General features: G+C 33.0%; 1 protein-coding gene across 1 annotated transcript; it reads right to left on the bottom strand.

Moving 5' to 3' along the window:
• Positions 1-3475: 3475 nt before the first annotated feature.
• On the bottom strand, positions 3476-13018 carry LOC127724682 (thioredoxin-like). Its single transcript, XM_052231736.1, has 5 exons — positions 12853-13018; positions 9970-10074; positions 9764-9823; positions 8651-8716; positions 3476-3672 (listed from the first exon to the last, which is right to left on the bottom strand). Exons 1-5 carry the CDS (start codon positions 12874-12876, stop codon positions 3610-3612), a joined length of 318 nt encoding a protein of 105 aa, XP_052087696.1. The 5' UTR covers positions 12877-13018; the 3' UTR covers positions 3476-3609.
• Positions 13019-15651: the final 2633 nt, after the last annotated feature.

Genomic DNA, 15651 nt, shown 5'->3' with positions numbered 1-15651 from the left:
TGGAAGAACGCTAGGTGATTCGAAAGGTAAAATCACTTTCTACAATCATAACGGTATGCCTATTGATGACTTTTGTTTATGTTCATCTGAATTTTTATAAAATATTGTCATTTTTTGTGTTGGTCAGTATGAATCAACTATCTTTAATCACTGCCAAATCTCAACAACCCCAATAGTAAAGGAATCATTAAATGATGTTAAGCATACGCTTATTAGAAGAGTTAAATGAAATAATAAACGGGTAAGATTTTTAAGTCTAATATGTTGAAATTTAACTTTAGAACCATTAACTCTGAATTAAATAGTTTAATCAAATAGTGAATATACATAATAAATTTGATTCTACTATAACTCAAAGTGTTGCTGAAACAGTCTCTGGTATATCAGAAATATTATTCAATGCTACTTTTTAAGTCAGGCTAATACAACGTATGTTATAGCCAGGAGAAGTAAGCGTAGAAAAAATATATTATGAAAACGAATGTGCATCTGAATATAGGTCTCTAAAAAGTCAAACTAGACAATTTTGTACTTAGCCCTGGAATGATAGTCTTAGATATAAAGTATTATACCATAAAAAGGAACTAAATAAACTCACAAGGAAAAAATACAGATAATTTAAACATAAAATAATCAAAACAAAATGTAGATTCAAATGAGTGCTGTTCAGATGATTTTTGAAGAACTATCAAAAAGCTTAAAAAGGAGAAATTTAAGGATCCTAGCCCTGACATTCAACCTTAAAGAATGGTTTGAATATTAAAATAATCTGATGAATATTATTTATGATAAGAATGTCCTTAATGATAAGAAAACTTATACTCCATTTAAGGATTGTAACACGGAGCTTTTAAACAGTTATATTATAGCTGAGGACGTGATAACTGCAATTAAATCTTTAAAGAAAAGAAGAATTGCATTACAAATGAAATGTTGAAAATATCTTGTAACATAAATATTGATGTTTCTGTAAAATTATTCAATCTTATTCTTACCATAAAATTATAAACCCGTTTATCATGTTTATATATAACTTTTTCTATAACTTTGCCTTTCACAACTGATAAGTGTAATCGGACGAAAGTTAGCAGGAACTGAATGATCTCCATTTTTAAAGACTGGAATAACATTAGCCAATTTGTATTGAGTAGGATAAGTATATATATGCAATGAAAAATTATTTCTTCTTTGTGATCAGTAATTGTAACTTGTGACTAATCAAATCAGTGCCAGTCGTTTTCTTCGGATTTACTATTTCAAGGATATCTATGATTTCGTTTTCGTTAATTTCAAAGGTATTAAGTTTCGGATATGTTTTTGTTGGTAGTCTGGTAGTATTGAATACACTGCATACTTCTCATTTAGTTTAGAAACTGCATGATTGTTATGTGATAGTCGGTTCATGAGCTCATCAGAGCTCACGTGTGTACAAATATGCCGACTTTAGATAAAATTTACTACTTACTAAAGAGAGAGAGACGAAAGTTACCAAAGGGACATTCAACCTCATAAGTCAAAAATAAACTGACAACGCCATGTCAAAAAAGAAAAAGACCAAAAGACAAACAGTATACAAAACACAACTTAGAAAACTAAAGACTGCGCAACACGAACCATACCAAAAACCGGGGTTGATCTTAGGTGCTATGGAAGGATAAGCAGATCCTGCACCTGTCGTGTTGCTCATGTAAGTACAAACCCGGTGATAAGTGTAATTAGGTAGGTCACATTCGGGGAAAAGGAGGATGGAATTGTAGTTACGCCGAATGGAAATCCGTCGTGATCTGTGAAGCAGATATTCCGTAACGGTCAACCAATTCGTGATGGTGACCGTAAAATTTTCGAAGGGATGATTTCAACTTTAATAATTGTTGACTTTTGAATGAATTTTTTGAAAATCACCATGTTCACGAAATCAGATTCGACTACATACAAAAGTGAGGATAATCTACTGTGTACAGATTCATAATATGATAAACGACAAAAATACAAAATCTGATAATTACTCCGTTGCCATTTATGCGTCGATTAATTCTTTCAGAAGTCAAGTGACAATTTTAACCATAATGACGTATTTGTCAATCGTGTCTTGTAAACATTTTTCCCTGTACAGTTTCTGTTTTTGTCTTATAAGGTGTCCGTCGGCACATTTGTGTCGCGTTATGTACTTGTGCCTTGTTTACTTTTAACTGTTTCCCTTAGCGCTATTGTCCTTAAATGGCGTTTTTATACCTTTTATGATTTTTGCTTTTATTTGGAAAATATCAAAGACAGACAGAAACTCAAAACAGCAAAAAGAATCAGCATTTCAAGATCTAAAAATAAATCAAATGTTTGATACGTTAATTGTCTCCCTATCAGATTTATTGCCTATAAAGGATATTTAATTATTGTCTTTTCGTGAGGTAAATGAAATAAACACTTATAAAAGAGAGGCGAAAGATACCAAAGGGACATTCAAACTCGTAAGTCGAAAATAAACTGACAACGCCATGGCTAAAAAAGAAAAAAGAGCAACAGACAAACAATAGTACCCAAAACACAACATAGAAAACTAAAGACTTAGCAACACGAATCCCACCAAAAACTGGGAGTGATCTCAGGTACTCCGGAAGGGTAAACAGATCCTGCACCACATGTGGTACCCGTCGTGTTGTTCATGTGCGTCCAAAGTAATTTTCTGGATTTACCATAATCAGGAACGATCACATCTGAAAATTTAAATCCAGTGATGTAAATACGTGTGCTTTGGGAGCTATATGACAAAACAAGACCTAAACAGAATGGCCAAATTTATTTAAGGTAAACTTTGCCTTAGGGAGTTAAAACCTTAGTTTCCCAATTTATCAAGTGTTATTTTTTTTAAACTAATATTTATTGAGCCCAAGGGCATCACAAAATGGGTGTCTTAACAATTTCCCGAGACTTCAACTAAAACAAACAAAAAGGTAGTGAATGGCATGGACTTCAGAATGGAGCAAGATCGGGTTTGTGGACAGGGAAAACGTCTCATGCTGTGCATCTAACACCCGCCATGCGAATCAATATTCAGTCAAAATGTAATGGATTAGGACACATTCCATAGAATAACATTTCCGACGATTATTCTTGTATCTCAAGATCTAAGACCACCAAAACATGTCGCTATTGAGCTGAGACACAGATATATCATTAAAGAAAGATATCGAGGCAGGGTTCAAATGTGAAGTTGAAGCCATTTCTGCAAAATAAAACTTTGTTTAACTTAACGGAATATATGTCACAAAGATGGCCATAGCTATGACATGTTGTCATGGGCACACACACTTATGTCTATCTTTCCATGTTTGATACTTGTCCAATGATTTTGGCATAAATGATACAACGGTTTTCTTAATAGAGCAGATGATTTGTGTTGCTTAATTATGTGTTGTTGGATACAAAAACGAACGCACAGACCAAATCTGTCTATCCCCTCTGATTAATAAAGCATTAACGCATTATTATAAGATACATTTTTTTTTTGCAAACGAGATGTAGTCAAATTTACAGAATTATAAGGACAAACAAACAACACCAAAAATATATTGCTTGATAATCGATACAATGTTCTAGTTTTAGTATATGGAATCACTTGTTCTTTTCAATCATCTCTCTCAACTTATCTTCACTTGCTCCTACTAGTTCATCAACCTGTAAAAATATATATGAGAAGTACTGATGAATGGCTTGATAATGAAACTAGAAGAAACTTTTCTTTTTTCTAAAGGATTATTTTACATGATATTTTGCTCTATCTGAGGAATAACAGTTCTGTGTTTAGGATTTGCCACTGTGAATTGACTGGATTTGTCTAAACAGATAAATGCTGTATTAAAAAAATGTCAAAATCTATAAATACAAATTCTTCTCTGTAAAAATGATATCTTCGCTAATGATTGACAACTTCGTCTACTAACTAGTGAATTAAATTCAATCTTTTGTGTATTTTTTTGTTATTATTTTCATTCTTTTTATTTCCATTTGATGTGTTTATTGTTATATACATATATAGTGTTTTGATCCTCTGGATATTAAGCAACTATCAATCAGTCAATAAAATGATCAATCGATTAAGGGACTGTTTAATATAAAGAAATATATAATCAATTTTATCAATAGAAACTGGTCTATGTAGAAGTTATAATAAGGCTACTTCTTTGTCCCTTGAATTCGATAATCAAACGGTATCATCAATCTATCAAATTGCATTCTTAAAATGTTCATAAGTTATATGTCAGGTACCAATATTGATATTGATTGAATTTTATCTTAAATATTTGTATTTTGGCTTTGAACTTCTTGACCTTAATATTGATTGATTGATTGATTGATTGATTGTTGTTTTAACGCCACTTTCAGTGCTATTGTCATATTTCGTGTCGGTCCGTTTATATTGGCGGAGGAATCCAGAGAGCCTAGAGGGAACAATCGACCTTCGTTAGGAATACTTATGGAACGCCACAGCTGTCTTATGTGGAACTCTGATATTACTTTATGTTGTTTTATTATTACTTGATGATATTTTGTCTTTACTTAATATGGTTTTGACATTGCGTAATGATGTTTTGATATAACTCAATATGGAATAGTCATTACTTAATGATATTTCGATATTACACGATATGGTTTCGTATTGATTTGATGTAGTTTTGTCATTACTCAATATGGTTTTGTCATTACTCGATATGGTTTCACCATTATTTAATGTGGTTGTGTTATTAGTCAATGTGGTTTTAACATTACTTGATGTGAATGTGACTTAACGTTATGTAGTTAATTGTCTCATTACATGATGTGGTTTTGTTATTTTGTAATGATGATTTGCCTATTCTTTATATGGTTTTAACATTACGTAATGATGTTTCAAAATTTGACGATTTTACACTACATGATGTGTTTGTTTCATTATTTGATGTGGTCCTGTCATTCTTTGATGTGGTTATCCCATTACTTGATGAGGTAAAATCACGTGATCAATTCGGAAAAACCTGTTCTATTTTTAGATAGATTTCCATGTTGTATGTGCTTTGGATGAGTGTGGCCATCCATCGAATTAGAGTTCAAATTAAAGTTCGGGTTGCTGTTTGAGTTATACTTTGAGTTAGTCTTCGATTTCGAATTCAAGTCATTATTAGAATTAAAGTTTTAGTTAGCATTGAGTTTCGAGTTGGACTTCAGAGTCGAGTTTGAGTCACATTTAAAGGTATAGTTCTAGTTACAACATTAAATTTGAGTCACTTTTTGAGTTTGAGTAAGATTCGAATTTAAGTCTCATTCAGATTTATTAAGATTTTGAGTTGAAATTCGAGCTATCTTATATGAGTTCGTAATTAAATTTTCTATCGCGGAACAAGGACTTTTGCTCGGGCTTCCGAAAAGAGGGCTCCTGGGTATGCGTACAAAAGATAGACAATGTTACAGTATACAAAACGCAACATACATGTAGAAGTTTAAATAAAGTTAGATGTGGTGTGATTGACAATGAGACAACTATCCACCAGAGTTTAAAAGCAGTGGGTGTAAGAAATCATATATCGGCAACCGTACAGCCTTCAACACACCGTATAGTCAGATCAGCTACAAAAGGCCACCATGCACCATGTGACAAAAAAAATTCAAACGACAAAACAAACGGTCTTATTTATATTTAAACAATCTACAAAAAAAAATGACACACATTTATACAACGACAACAATTGAACTTCATGCTCCTGACTTGGGGCAGGTACATAAAGAAAGTGCACGTGGCGGAGTTTAAGTTCAATTATCTCCCAAAAGAGCAAATGATAATAAAAATAAAAACCCTGACCACATGCACACCTTCAATAATTGTACAAACAGCCAGCAGAGTGAACACTACCTAGCATTCAAACTGTAGGAGGAGTTATCTGGAAACGCTCTTCTTATGCAAGTAAATTTCCCAAAAAAATACAAAAAAAATTCAACTATCTCCCAAAAGAGCAAATATTAATAAACATTAAACCCTGACCACATACATATCTTCAATATATGTACAAACAGACAGTAAAGAGAAAACTTCCTAGGATTCAAACTGTAGGAGGAGTTATGCGGAATAACTATATATCCATGATGGGACGGACAGACGGACGGACGGACGGACAGGGGTAAAACAATATGCCCCCAACTTCCAGTTGCGGTGGCATACAAAACAGTTTCATTTGGCTGACTCAATAGATCGGTATGACTGGGTAATATAAATCCATCGGGGTGATCTCGGATGCTCCAGAAAGGCACCCGTCGTGTTATTCGAGAAAGTACAAACCCAGTGATTTGGTTTTATTTGGTAGTTCACATTCAAGGAAAAGATGACGGTATTATGGTTACGACCACTGGAACATGTCCGTCGTCACATGTGAAACAGATATTCCAAAAAGTTTATTTTTCAAATAGTGCGAGGTAGATCAGGGAATTCAATTGATTACAAATAAAAGATTGATATTCATATAAGTTCGCTAAAAAAAAATCGGAGAATTCTTATTTTATAGTATTTATGCTTTGTCGCTAAGTCCGAGCCCCCCTCCCCCCGTTTCCCTGTAACTTTAGTGTGAGTTAATTTGAAGTGTTTCATTTGTTAACAATAAAGTTCAAGTCTTTTGATTTGTGTCGAGCCTGCGACATCAATGTAGCGGCAGTGAGACACAACAAACCTATATTTCGTCGTCGGTAGTGGCGTCGGCGTCTCCATCTCCATTTTTTAAAATTTCTATTGAGTTTAACCTTTCATTATACATGTTACTAAACATGTATGCCATCATAATTTTGTACTTTTAGAATATCATACTGTATTTGTTTACCTCAACTATTGTATCTGTATTTGTATTGTATGTTTCTCTGTAAACTTGTAATTAGTTTTTAGAGAATAAAGTATCTATCTATCTATCTATCTGTAGATCGTTGGGTTTCTAGTTTTTTTTACATTTTTCATTTCGGGACCTTTTATAGCTTACTATAGGGTAAAGGTTTTGCTTATTGTTGAAAACCATACAGTTTTGTTTTAGTTAAATAAAACCGAATTAAACTGTTTTGACATGATAAATTTGTAAACCTCCATGAAGTGTTTTAAAACTTGTATAGGAGTTATAATTCCTCAATTTCAAGAAAAAGCATCTACAGAAAAACATTTTTTTTTAATTTTGTTTTTACCGATAAATGTATAGATAAATGTACAGCCGATCGACATGACAGCAACAATATCAGGCGAGACACAGGGTTCCGTGGAATATTTTACAAATTTATTACAAAAATACTGCTTCCGTTTGAGAACTTAGGATAAAAACAACAAGACCAAGTGGTTTGGGGATATCCCAATTATGTCCGAAGTACTGTAAACTTTTTAATACTTTTTTTCTTATTATTGTCCGCCGTTCCCCTTTTTCATACCAAATAACTCTGAACAACCACTCGAACTTTAATTTGAACTTTAACTCAATGGATAGCGATACCCATCCAAAGCACATTAAACAAATTAATGATATATTGAAATCTGTTTAAAAATAGAACATATTTTTTTCCGAATTGGTCACGTGATTTTACCTCATCAAGTAATGGGATAACCACATCAAAGAATGACAGGACCACATCAAATAATGAAACAAACACATCATGTAGTGTAAAATCGTCAAATTTTGAAACATCTTTACGTAATGTTAAAACCATATAAAGAATAGGCAAATCATCATTACAAAATAACAAAACCACATCATGTAATGAGACAACTACATAACGTTAAGTCACATTCACATCAAGTAATGTTAAAACCACATTGACTAATGACACAACCACATTAAATAATGGTGAAACCACATCGAGTAATGACAAAACCATATTGAGTAATGACAAAACTATATCAAGTCAATACGAAACCATATCGTGTAATATCGAAATATCATTAAGTAATGACTATTCCATATTGAGTTATATCAAAACATCATTACGTAATGTCAAAACCATATTAAGTAAAGACAAAATATCATCAAGTAATAATAAAACAACATAAAGTAATATCAGAGTTCCACATAAGACAGCTGTGGCGTTCCATAAATACTGACAATCCTAGTCAATTAAGATGGGATTCGAGCGCACCTACCACTTGCAGGATTTGAACTCACAACCTGAGTGTAGACAGGCTAGTAATACTTAGACCACTCGGCCACCGAGGCACCTGCACTTAAAACAAAACTGCTAAAGGTGACATTACACTTTTTACTTTGAAATTGTTGTTAATTTTTTTGTATAATTTAAATTTTGCTAGAACATTTTTCAAAGATGTAAATATAACCAGAGACATATATATATATATGTGTGTCTCTGATATAAGGAATAACATATTATTATAAATACGGCCTCGGCTCACATCTCATTGTGAAAATTTTTGTTTAAAATCTTCTTTAGGTAAAACATGTCAAATTCGACATGTTAAAGACATATGAACTGTTTCATGTAAGATTTGTGCACTTAAGTGTGCAGTTCTATCATCATTTTCTTTCATTAATTAAATCAACACTGTACATGTGTTGATGGCTTAATGAATTAAGCTTAATTGAGATTTAAGGGACAAAAAAATGCCCTAGTATGACCCCCCTTTTTTAACAGTTGTTACAAATAATACCTTTTTGCCACCTCTGTAACAATGAAATGTAGGCATTGCAGATATTCCACACTCTGCGGCAACGTCCTACAATAAATAATAACAAATATGTTACAGGAGCTGATGGTTTATCCAAAAAATCACCCTTCATATATTTCTTTTCCTTTTTATGGGGATGGGGGTGGGGGTGGGGTGGGAGGGGGTTGCGTTGAAATCTATTAACAAGATTAATGAAAAGATGGGATGAAAGGCAAGTCTACGGACATCCTCGGGGGCTTACAATTTACCAGCAAGGACAGTAGTTGAAATACAAAATTACAACCTATCAGTTAACTTGATGTAACATATGCGCATTTCGAAATTTTAAAATTGTTTCTCGTAAGTGAAAACTGTAAACTGAAATTAAACAACAATGTACGGGTCTTTAGAATACCTAATTGAAATTTGTTGCTAGCAATAATTAACATGGAATCTTGCAGGAATACTTGCTTTGCCTATCTTTTGTAAATACAATAATTTGCAGCAAAATGACAAATTCAATTCTACCCGTACTGCAGCCATGTTTAAGTGTTCTAGGGACAACATTTGTTTTTAGTCGAGTTCCATAAGCCCCTTTAGTCCATCTGTTTTAGGGGATATTGTCGACATTGTTTGTACGTGCAAACAGATTCGGTCGGTCCGTCAGATGAGGTGAGCATAAATGAACTAAACAAATACTTTCAAAACTTATTATTAGTTTGAGTGATAAATTTATGCCTGTCACTGGCACTCACTGAGTTGTAAATGTATTCTAAAAATTTATTTATCATTTCTTGAAGGCAACCTGAAATAATATTTTAGGTCAGTCCTTTGTGTATTGGAGAATTACCATGGGAAAGCTAAACGCTTCGGATAGACTCCTCCTCCTCCTCCTCCTCCCCCACTCCCACCCCCTGATTAAAGCGAGAAAGTAAATTCATTAACATATTCAATCGAAGATGAGCCAACGCTGCCATGGTCATTTCTATTCAAATAGGAAAGTGCCATCCATAAATAACGTTGTGTGTGTAGAATGTCTTTAATTCCTCTCAAGTTGTGGTTTATTGAAAATATACACACAGTGAAAGTGGGCATCTTAGATAATTGTAAATTTACCTCGGCTTCATCTACATCCACTTTGAGGAAGATACAATCACTGTATTCGCCTGACAATTTCTAAAAAAGAGGAAAAATATATAATACGTATCAGAACATTTTCAGGTTTTCGTTCGGCAATTATGTTGGTTGAAAATTCTACATTTCTTGTATAAGTACTATTAAGCATTTCTTGAGATAATGGTTATTTGAATTCATAAGCTTACTTGATATACAGGTGCAATGTTTACACAGGGTCCACACCATGTTGCAAAGAAATCGACAACTATCAATGTGTCCCCAGATCCTTTCAGAACGCCATCAAATTCGGCCTGCAATTAGAATATTTAAAATATAATATATACGAGTATATATGAAATTAATTTTGAAGTAAAAGAACACGTAAGAGATTAAAATGCAATATATGATCAGTTCCATTAGCCAAGTTGTAATATATACAGTGTACTATTACTTAAGTCATAGCAATGATAATGTCGAATAATGTTAAACAGACTTAATTAAAAATGACAGTGAATATTTCTAAAAAATACATGTTGTAAATATACAATATTAGGTAAACGGGGGAAATATCAACTGTTTTGCATGAAGCTTAGATACTTGAAGTGCAAGGTTTACCGAGCCTTTCAACAGTTTCGTGCCGAATACAAAACAAAATACCATTTTTCTGACATTGACATAATTGTGATTTCATACTGAAGCTAAACATTGCTACAAATATATTTATGAAAATGTTGACATTGCAGGAAATGTCCTTTTAATACAATATGTAATAGATAAAGACAAAAGAATAAATACATGATGAATAATTATTTATGTGCGCATTTAAAGCAAAACGCAGTAGTTACTGAACTCAAACTACTAGTACATGTAATATCTGCTTTTATATGTTAGCCGATGTACTCAAATGTAAATAATTGTGCATTCAATTCATAACTTTTGTTTTGGGTAACATTAGATATGATCAACTGCCTTGACTAAAACACATTTTTACTCCCATTAACATCTTTATATACGACTCATTTTAGAGATCTGGTAGCAATACATATTCTTGGGTAACGAAAATGTCTCTGCTCGTATCTAATACACCAATGAGAAGATTTAAAAAACGACGGCTATTGCAGTTTGTTTTAAACAATGCCAGAAGTTTGAAGGTCTGAATCACATATGTTAGTCAATTTAAAAAGCATGACTGATAATATCTGACAGACTTTTAATGTATTGAACGTTTGAAGGTCAACAAACATGTAACAATTAATAATTAAATGATTGGGTGAATGATGGTCGTTCAACATCCAGTGGCAAGTATTCCGTGAATAAAGAGGGCGCTACTTGTTTGATATGAATATACACCACTTTGTTATAAACATAAACTGACATTTTGAGTAAGGCGCAAGAGTGCAACTTCACAATTTACCAGTCGTTAGGATGGCGTATCACCCTACTTGTACGCATTATTTGAATTGGAGGCGAATGGTCTTCGTCCTAACTTCAAGATGTCGCTACCTTGGCATAGCAACTGAAAGTGCAAATTTTGAAGTCTTGTTTGTCGAATCATTGGATGGAAACAATGACTTTCCACATTCATAGTGAGCACACAACCTCGTTGCCGAGCCGAGCTGATGATTTTCAGCTTTAAGTGCCAGTACAAACCAGCAAAAAAATAAAGTCATATGAATCTTCAAATTTAAAAAAAGAAACGGTTGAACATGTTTTATATACTTGAATAGTTTTACTATCAAACACTTGTACATGGACTTTCTTTTAAAAGAAAATCCTTTATCTTTTCAAAATCTTCAGAAATGTACTGCTTTGATATAATGGTCTTCTCGTAATCTAATTGATAGCTTTTCTGTATGCAGTAACTTTAACCACGAGACCTCTTGTTAGTACTTCTGAAACCGTATAGAGCAAGTGCGATGGGGAAAACCGTGATGAAACAAACATGGATGTTAAATTAAACAGTGTTAATTATTTTTGAAAGAAATAAATTAATACACCAAATCATTTAACAACTGTTGCGACAAAGCCTAATTAACATATGGAAAATGTGAAAAAAAATCGCTTTTTTGCATGTCTATCATCTCACTTATTTTTCTCATGTTCCATGATTCTGTGTTGATTGTTTATCAAACCTAAGATCACGTTTATTTAACTTCGGCAATTAAACATGAAAGTTTATAAGCAGGCAAAGTTTTCACTGAATGAAATATTTTTTGTTGATTATATGTTATGGAATAGTAATAAGCGTAAAAAAATCATGCATATAGAACTTAGTTTAGTATATATACTTGCATCAGTTCAATGATTTCAATAAAAATATAATTTCAAGAAACTCGTTTTAATATGACCTTAAAAGGATTTGTTTTCTGAAAATTTCTAGGGAAGTTCAACACCACATTTCCAAGAAGTTTAAATCAGAAGATACAGGAACATGAAACAAACCTGGTACACCTACACCTAAGATAACAATACATAACATAATATCAGCCTGTTACAATACAAACTATGTAATGTATGACATTTAAACTCCTTTAGGCCTTATATCAATTATTCCACATATACTCGTTTATAAAACGAAACAAGCTTAAACATACTAAATGTCATTCAATTTTCATTGAAATAAACGGAACACTCAAGGCTTTTTGACAGAATTTATAAAAGACTATTATAAGACTGACTATGCGGTATTGCCTTTGCTCATTGATGAAGGCCGTACGGTGACCTATGGTTGTTAATTTCTGTGTCATTGGTCTCTTGTGGAGAGTTGTCTTATTGGCAATCATACCACATCTTTTTTTTATATTGACACAAATATTGGACTCCAAGGTTACTTCAAAAAGGGGGAATTCCATATAAACTGACAAAATCAAACTTTAGTATTCCAATTTAACCAGATATAGAAATAACGATTGCATGAACTTAGCTGTTGACACAGGTGTTTCTTGTCACAATTTGTAGCGATTTTTTTCATATCATTTAACAACAATTGTAGGTTATGAATGATATTTGTGATGGAATAATAATTAATAAGCGTAATTAATAAAATTAATACCCAGATAACTATTTTGATAATAATTAGTAATATTTACCTTGTTTCCGATTACTTTAACCATTTTTATGCTGAAACTGTGTAGATAGTCGGATAAAATTGAAGAATGATTGTCAACCGACTCTACAAATAAGTAACTATAACAAATATTAAACACGTATTAAAATAATCAGGTATTTTTGTGTAGGTCGGTATTTAGAACGGTAATATTTAAATACTATCGGATAAACGTAATAGAAATTAGCGGAAATGGTTTTGTATTACTATATCACTTACAGGTAGCTTCGTAATAAAGTTTAAAAAACCTGTCGTTTACAACTGACCAACTGTTATATATACTGTTCACCAGGGTGGAAACACTGAATGAATAAGACAGAATAGACAAATATCATTATGAAATGCATTCCTATGGAGTGAAGAGATTTAATCGATTTTCCATAAAAAAAACAACAAAAAACAAAAAACTTTTCATATCCTTATTACATATTGTATGAACATACAGGTATTAATATTAAGGATCTGATTATCATATTTCAGATAAACGCATGGAAAAATCCACACACATACTGGAAAATATATAAAACAGCCCTTGCAATTCTTTATAAATATACATATCTCTATCCCGATTTCACTACGTCTTGATTACGCTTCTACTACGATATTGATACGATTTTACTACGATAAGGAAGACATTAGTACACTGCTACTATGCGGCGTTTGCTGTCCTTAGTACGACCTTACTACGATACTACTACGTTCTAGCCACGACAATTGCACGACTTCATTCTGTTGATTTAAAAAAACGGATGCAATAACTTCTACCTGTAGTTTAACCATGGACACACATGAACAAACGAAGAGCGCAGTGCAAACGTATTGGAAACGTAGTGGAGTCGTGGTTCGATCGTAGCAGACTCGTATTGAGATTGTGATAGTCGTGGTAAGGTCTTATTACACGTAGCAAGAGGGTGACAAGATCGTAACTCGAACGTGTTACTGTCATTGCGGAATTGTATTAGGCTCAGGATTATAGCACGGTCGTGGTATGAACGTGAAAACTATGAAATATTGAATATTCAAGCCGATCATACCACGATCTCATTGTATTGGTCTAGTGTGACGACGGGGCTTTAGAAAGAGAAAAAATGCACCAGACTCAAGCTAGCGACCAATTCTAGCGACCAATCAAGCTAGCGACCAATTCTAGCGACCAATCAAGCTAGCGACCAATTCTAGCGACCAATAAAGAACACAATGAGAATCAACTTGTCTAAGAATCATTATGTGGTATATGAGAAAACCACAAAACCACATTATGAAACAACGTTCTGTTAAAAAGAAAATCTATCTACCAGTACGGTATACATATTGTTTTTAACGTTTAAATGACCAGAAATGTCCATCAAATTAAGGGAGAAGGGACACTACAATACGAATGACGTCTGTAGCTGAATGCACTAACTAGTTTGGTTGCTAAATGTCTGCATCAATATCAATGAGTAAAATATAACGTGCCAGAAAATCGTAAAAGTCAAAACAATTTAATACAATAGAAAAACAAAGGATATGGGGTATCCCTCCATGACATAAAATCAGTAAATGCACAGCGAAAAACACACAAAAAGCTAAGGAACATTCTTTGTTAACGAACTATTTTTATTCCCCTACATTCGAACACATACTATATGTTATCATATATGTATTTATATAAATAAAGGTGCGCCCCTCTCCGGAGTTTATTCTATCGGGAAAGGGACTAGTTAGGAAATAAAGTAATCCATATTTTGACGTCTTCTTTACGTTTTCTCTGTTTTCCAAACTCTAAACCGAGATCGCAAAGATAAATCAATTATTGTAAACAAAATATTAAAAACGGAGCGTATATCCCTCAAGCACATAATGGCTATACAATAGTACTTTGCGGTTTAGAAATCAGAATAAAAAGCCAAAGAGTTTTTAGAATTTGAATAATAAAAAAAAAAACAAGAGTGTTTGTTTATGATGATTTGCTCGCACAATCGTTTTCAATATTCAGTGAACCGTAAATAATTTAAAAAGTACATATTTTAATGAATATGTGTACCTAGTTTCAAGTTGATCTGACTACAACGTCATCTTAGACTAGATTCAACACTAACGTCATTCTAATGCAGTATGAATGGACGGACAAACGGACGAATGAATTAACGAACGAACACAAAAACCAGATAATATTATGGGCTTTACTGTCGTAGGCGGAGCATAGAATAACTATCTAATGTGAGTTCACTTAAACTTGTTCCTTTGAACAATGTATCAGCTTTCAAATAAACGAAATAAGAAAAATATAATGTGCGAAAGAATAACTATATACTGGCTTTCCATACACTCGGCATCCTCAAATATCTTTTATTTTCTAGAAAAGGAACTTTTAATGTCTATTCCCTATACTGAAAATGAAAACATACAAAATAACAAACTGTAAGAGTACATTTCATGCCCACAAACAATATTTTGAATTGAAAGTATACGTGCACTATTTTGTACGGCATGCATCCTTACTTAAAAGAAATGTAAAGATTTTTTTGTTTAAAAAAAAAAACCGTACACTTTGAATGTCAACTTTGAACCCCTTCAATTCCCAGAAGGTCCTAACCCCCAAAAAATCATTTCAGTGGGTCCTGCTCTGATTCATTACCTTTCATTTGAGCTATGTCCGGTGTCGAACTTTGCCGTACTGAGCTGGCGAGACTTGCAGAAAGAATGTACGGTGGAAACGTAAAAAAAAAATAATACCAACTTTGAACCCCTTCAATTTCCAGAAGGTCCTAACCCCCAAAAAATCATTTCAGTGGGTCCT

Source organism: Mytilus californianus, unplaced genomic scaffold (genome assembly GCF_021869535.1).
Source record: "Mytilus californianus isolate M0D057914Y unplaced genomic scaffold, xbMytCali1.0.p SCAF_1, whole genome shotgun sequence".
Lineage (NCBI taxonomy): Eukaryota > Metazoa > Mollusca > Bivalvia > Mytilida > Mytilidae > Mytilus > Mytilus californianus.
The sequence above is the reverse complement of the archived record's forward strand: the minus strand, read 5'-3'. Positions and strand labels throughout refer to the sequence as shown.

Excerpts from the sequence above, each read along its gene's own strand:
- LOC127724682 (XM_052231736.1), bottom strand. The coding sequence starts at position 12,876 with ATGGTTAAAGTAATCGGAAACAAG. Across the intron at positions 8,717-9,763 it reads TGGATGTAGATGAAGCCGAG|GACGTTGCCGCAGAGTGTGG; the intron begins GTAAATTTACAA and ends TATTTATTGTAG. Across the intron at positions 3,673-8,650 it reads GTTACAGAGGTGGCAAAAAG|GTTGATGAACTAGTAGGAGC; the intron begins GTATTATTTGTA and ends ATATTTTTACAG.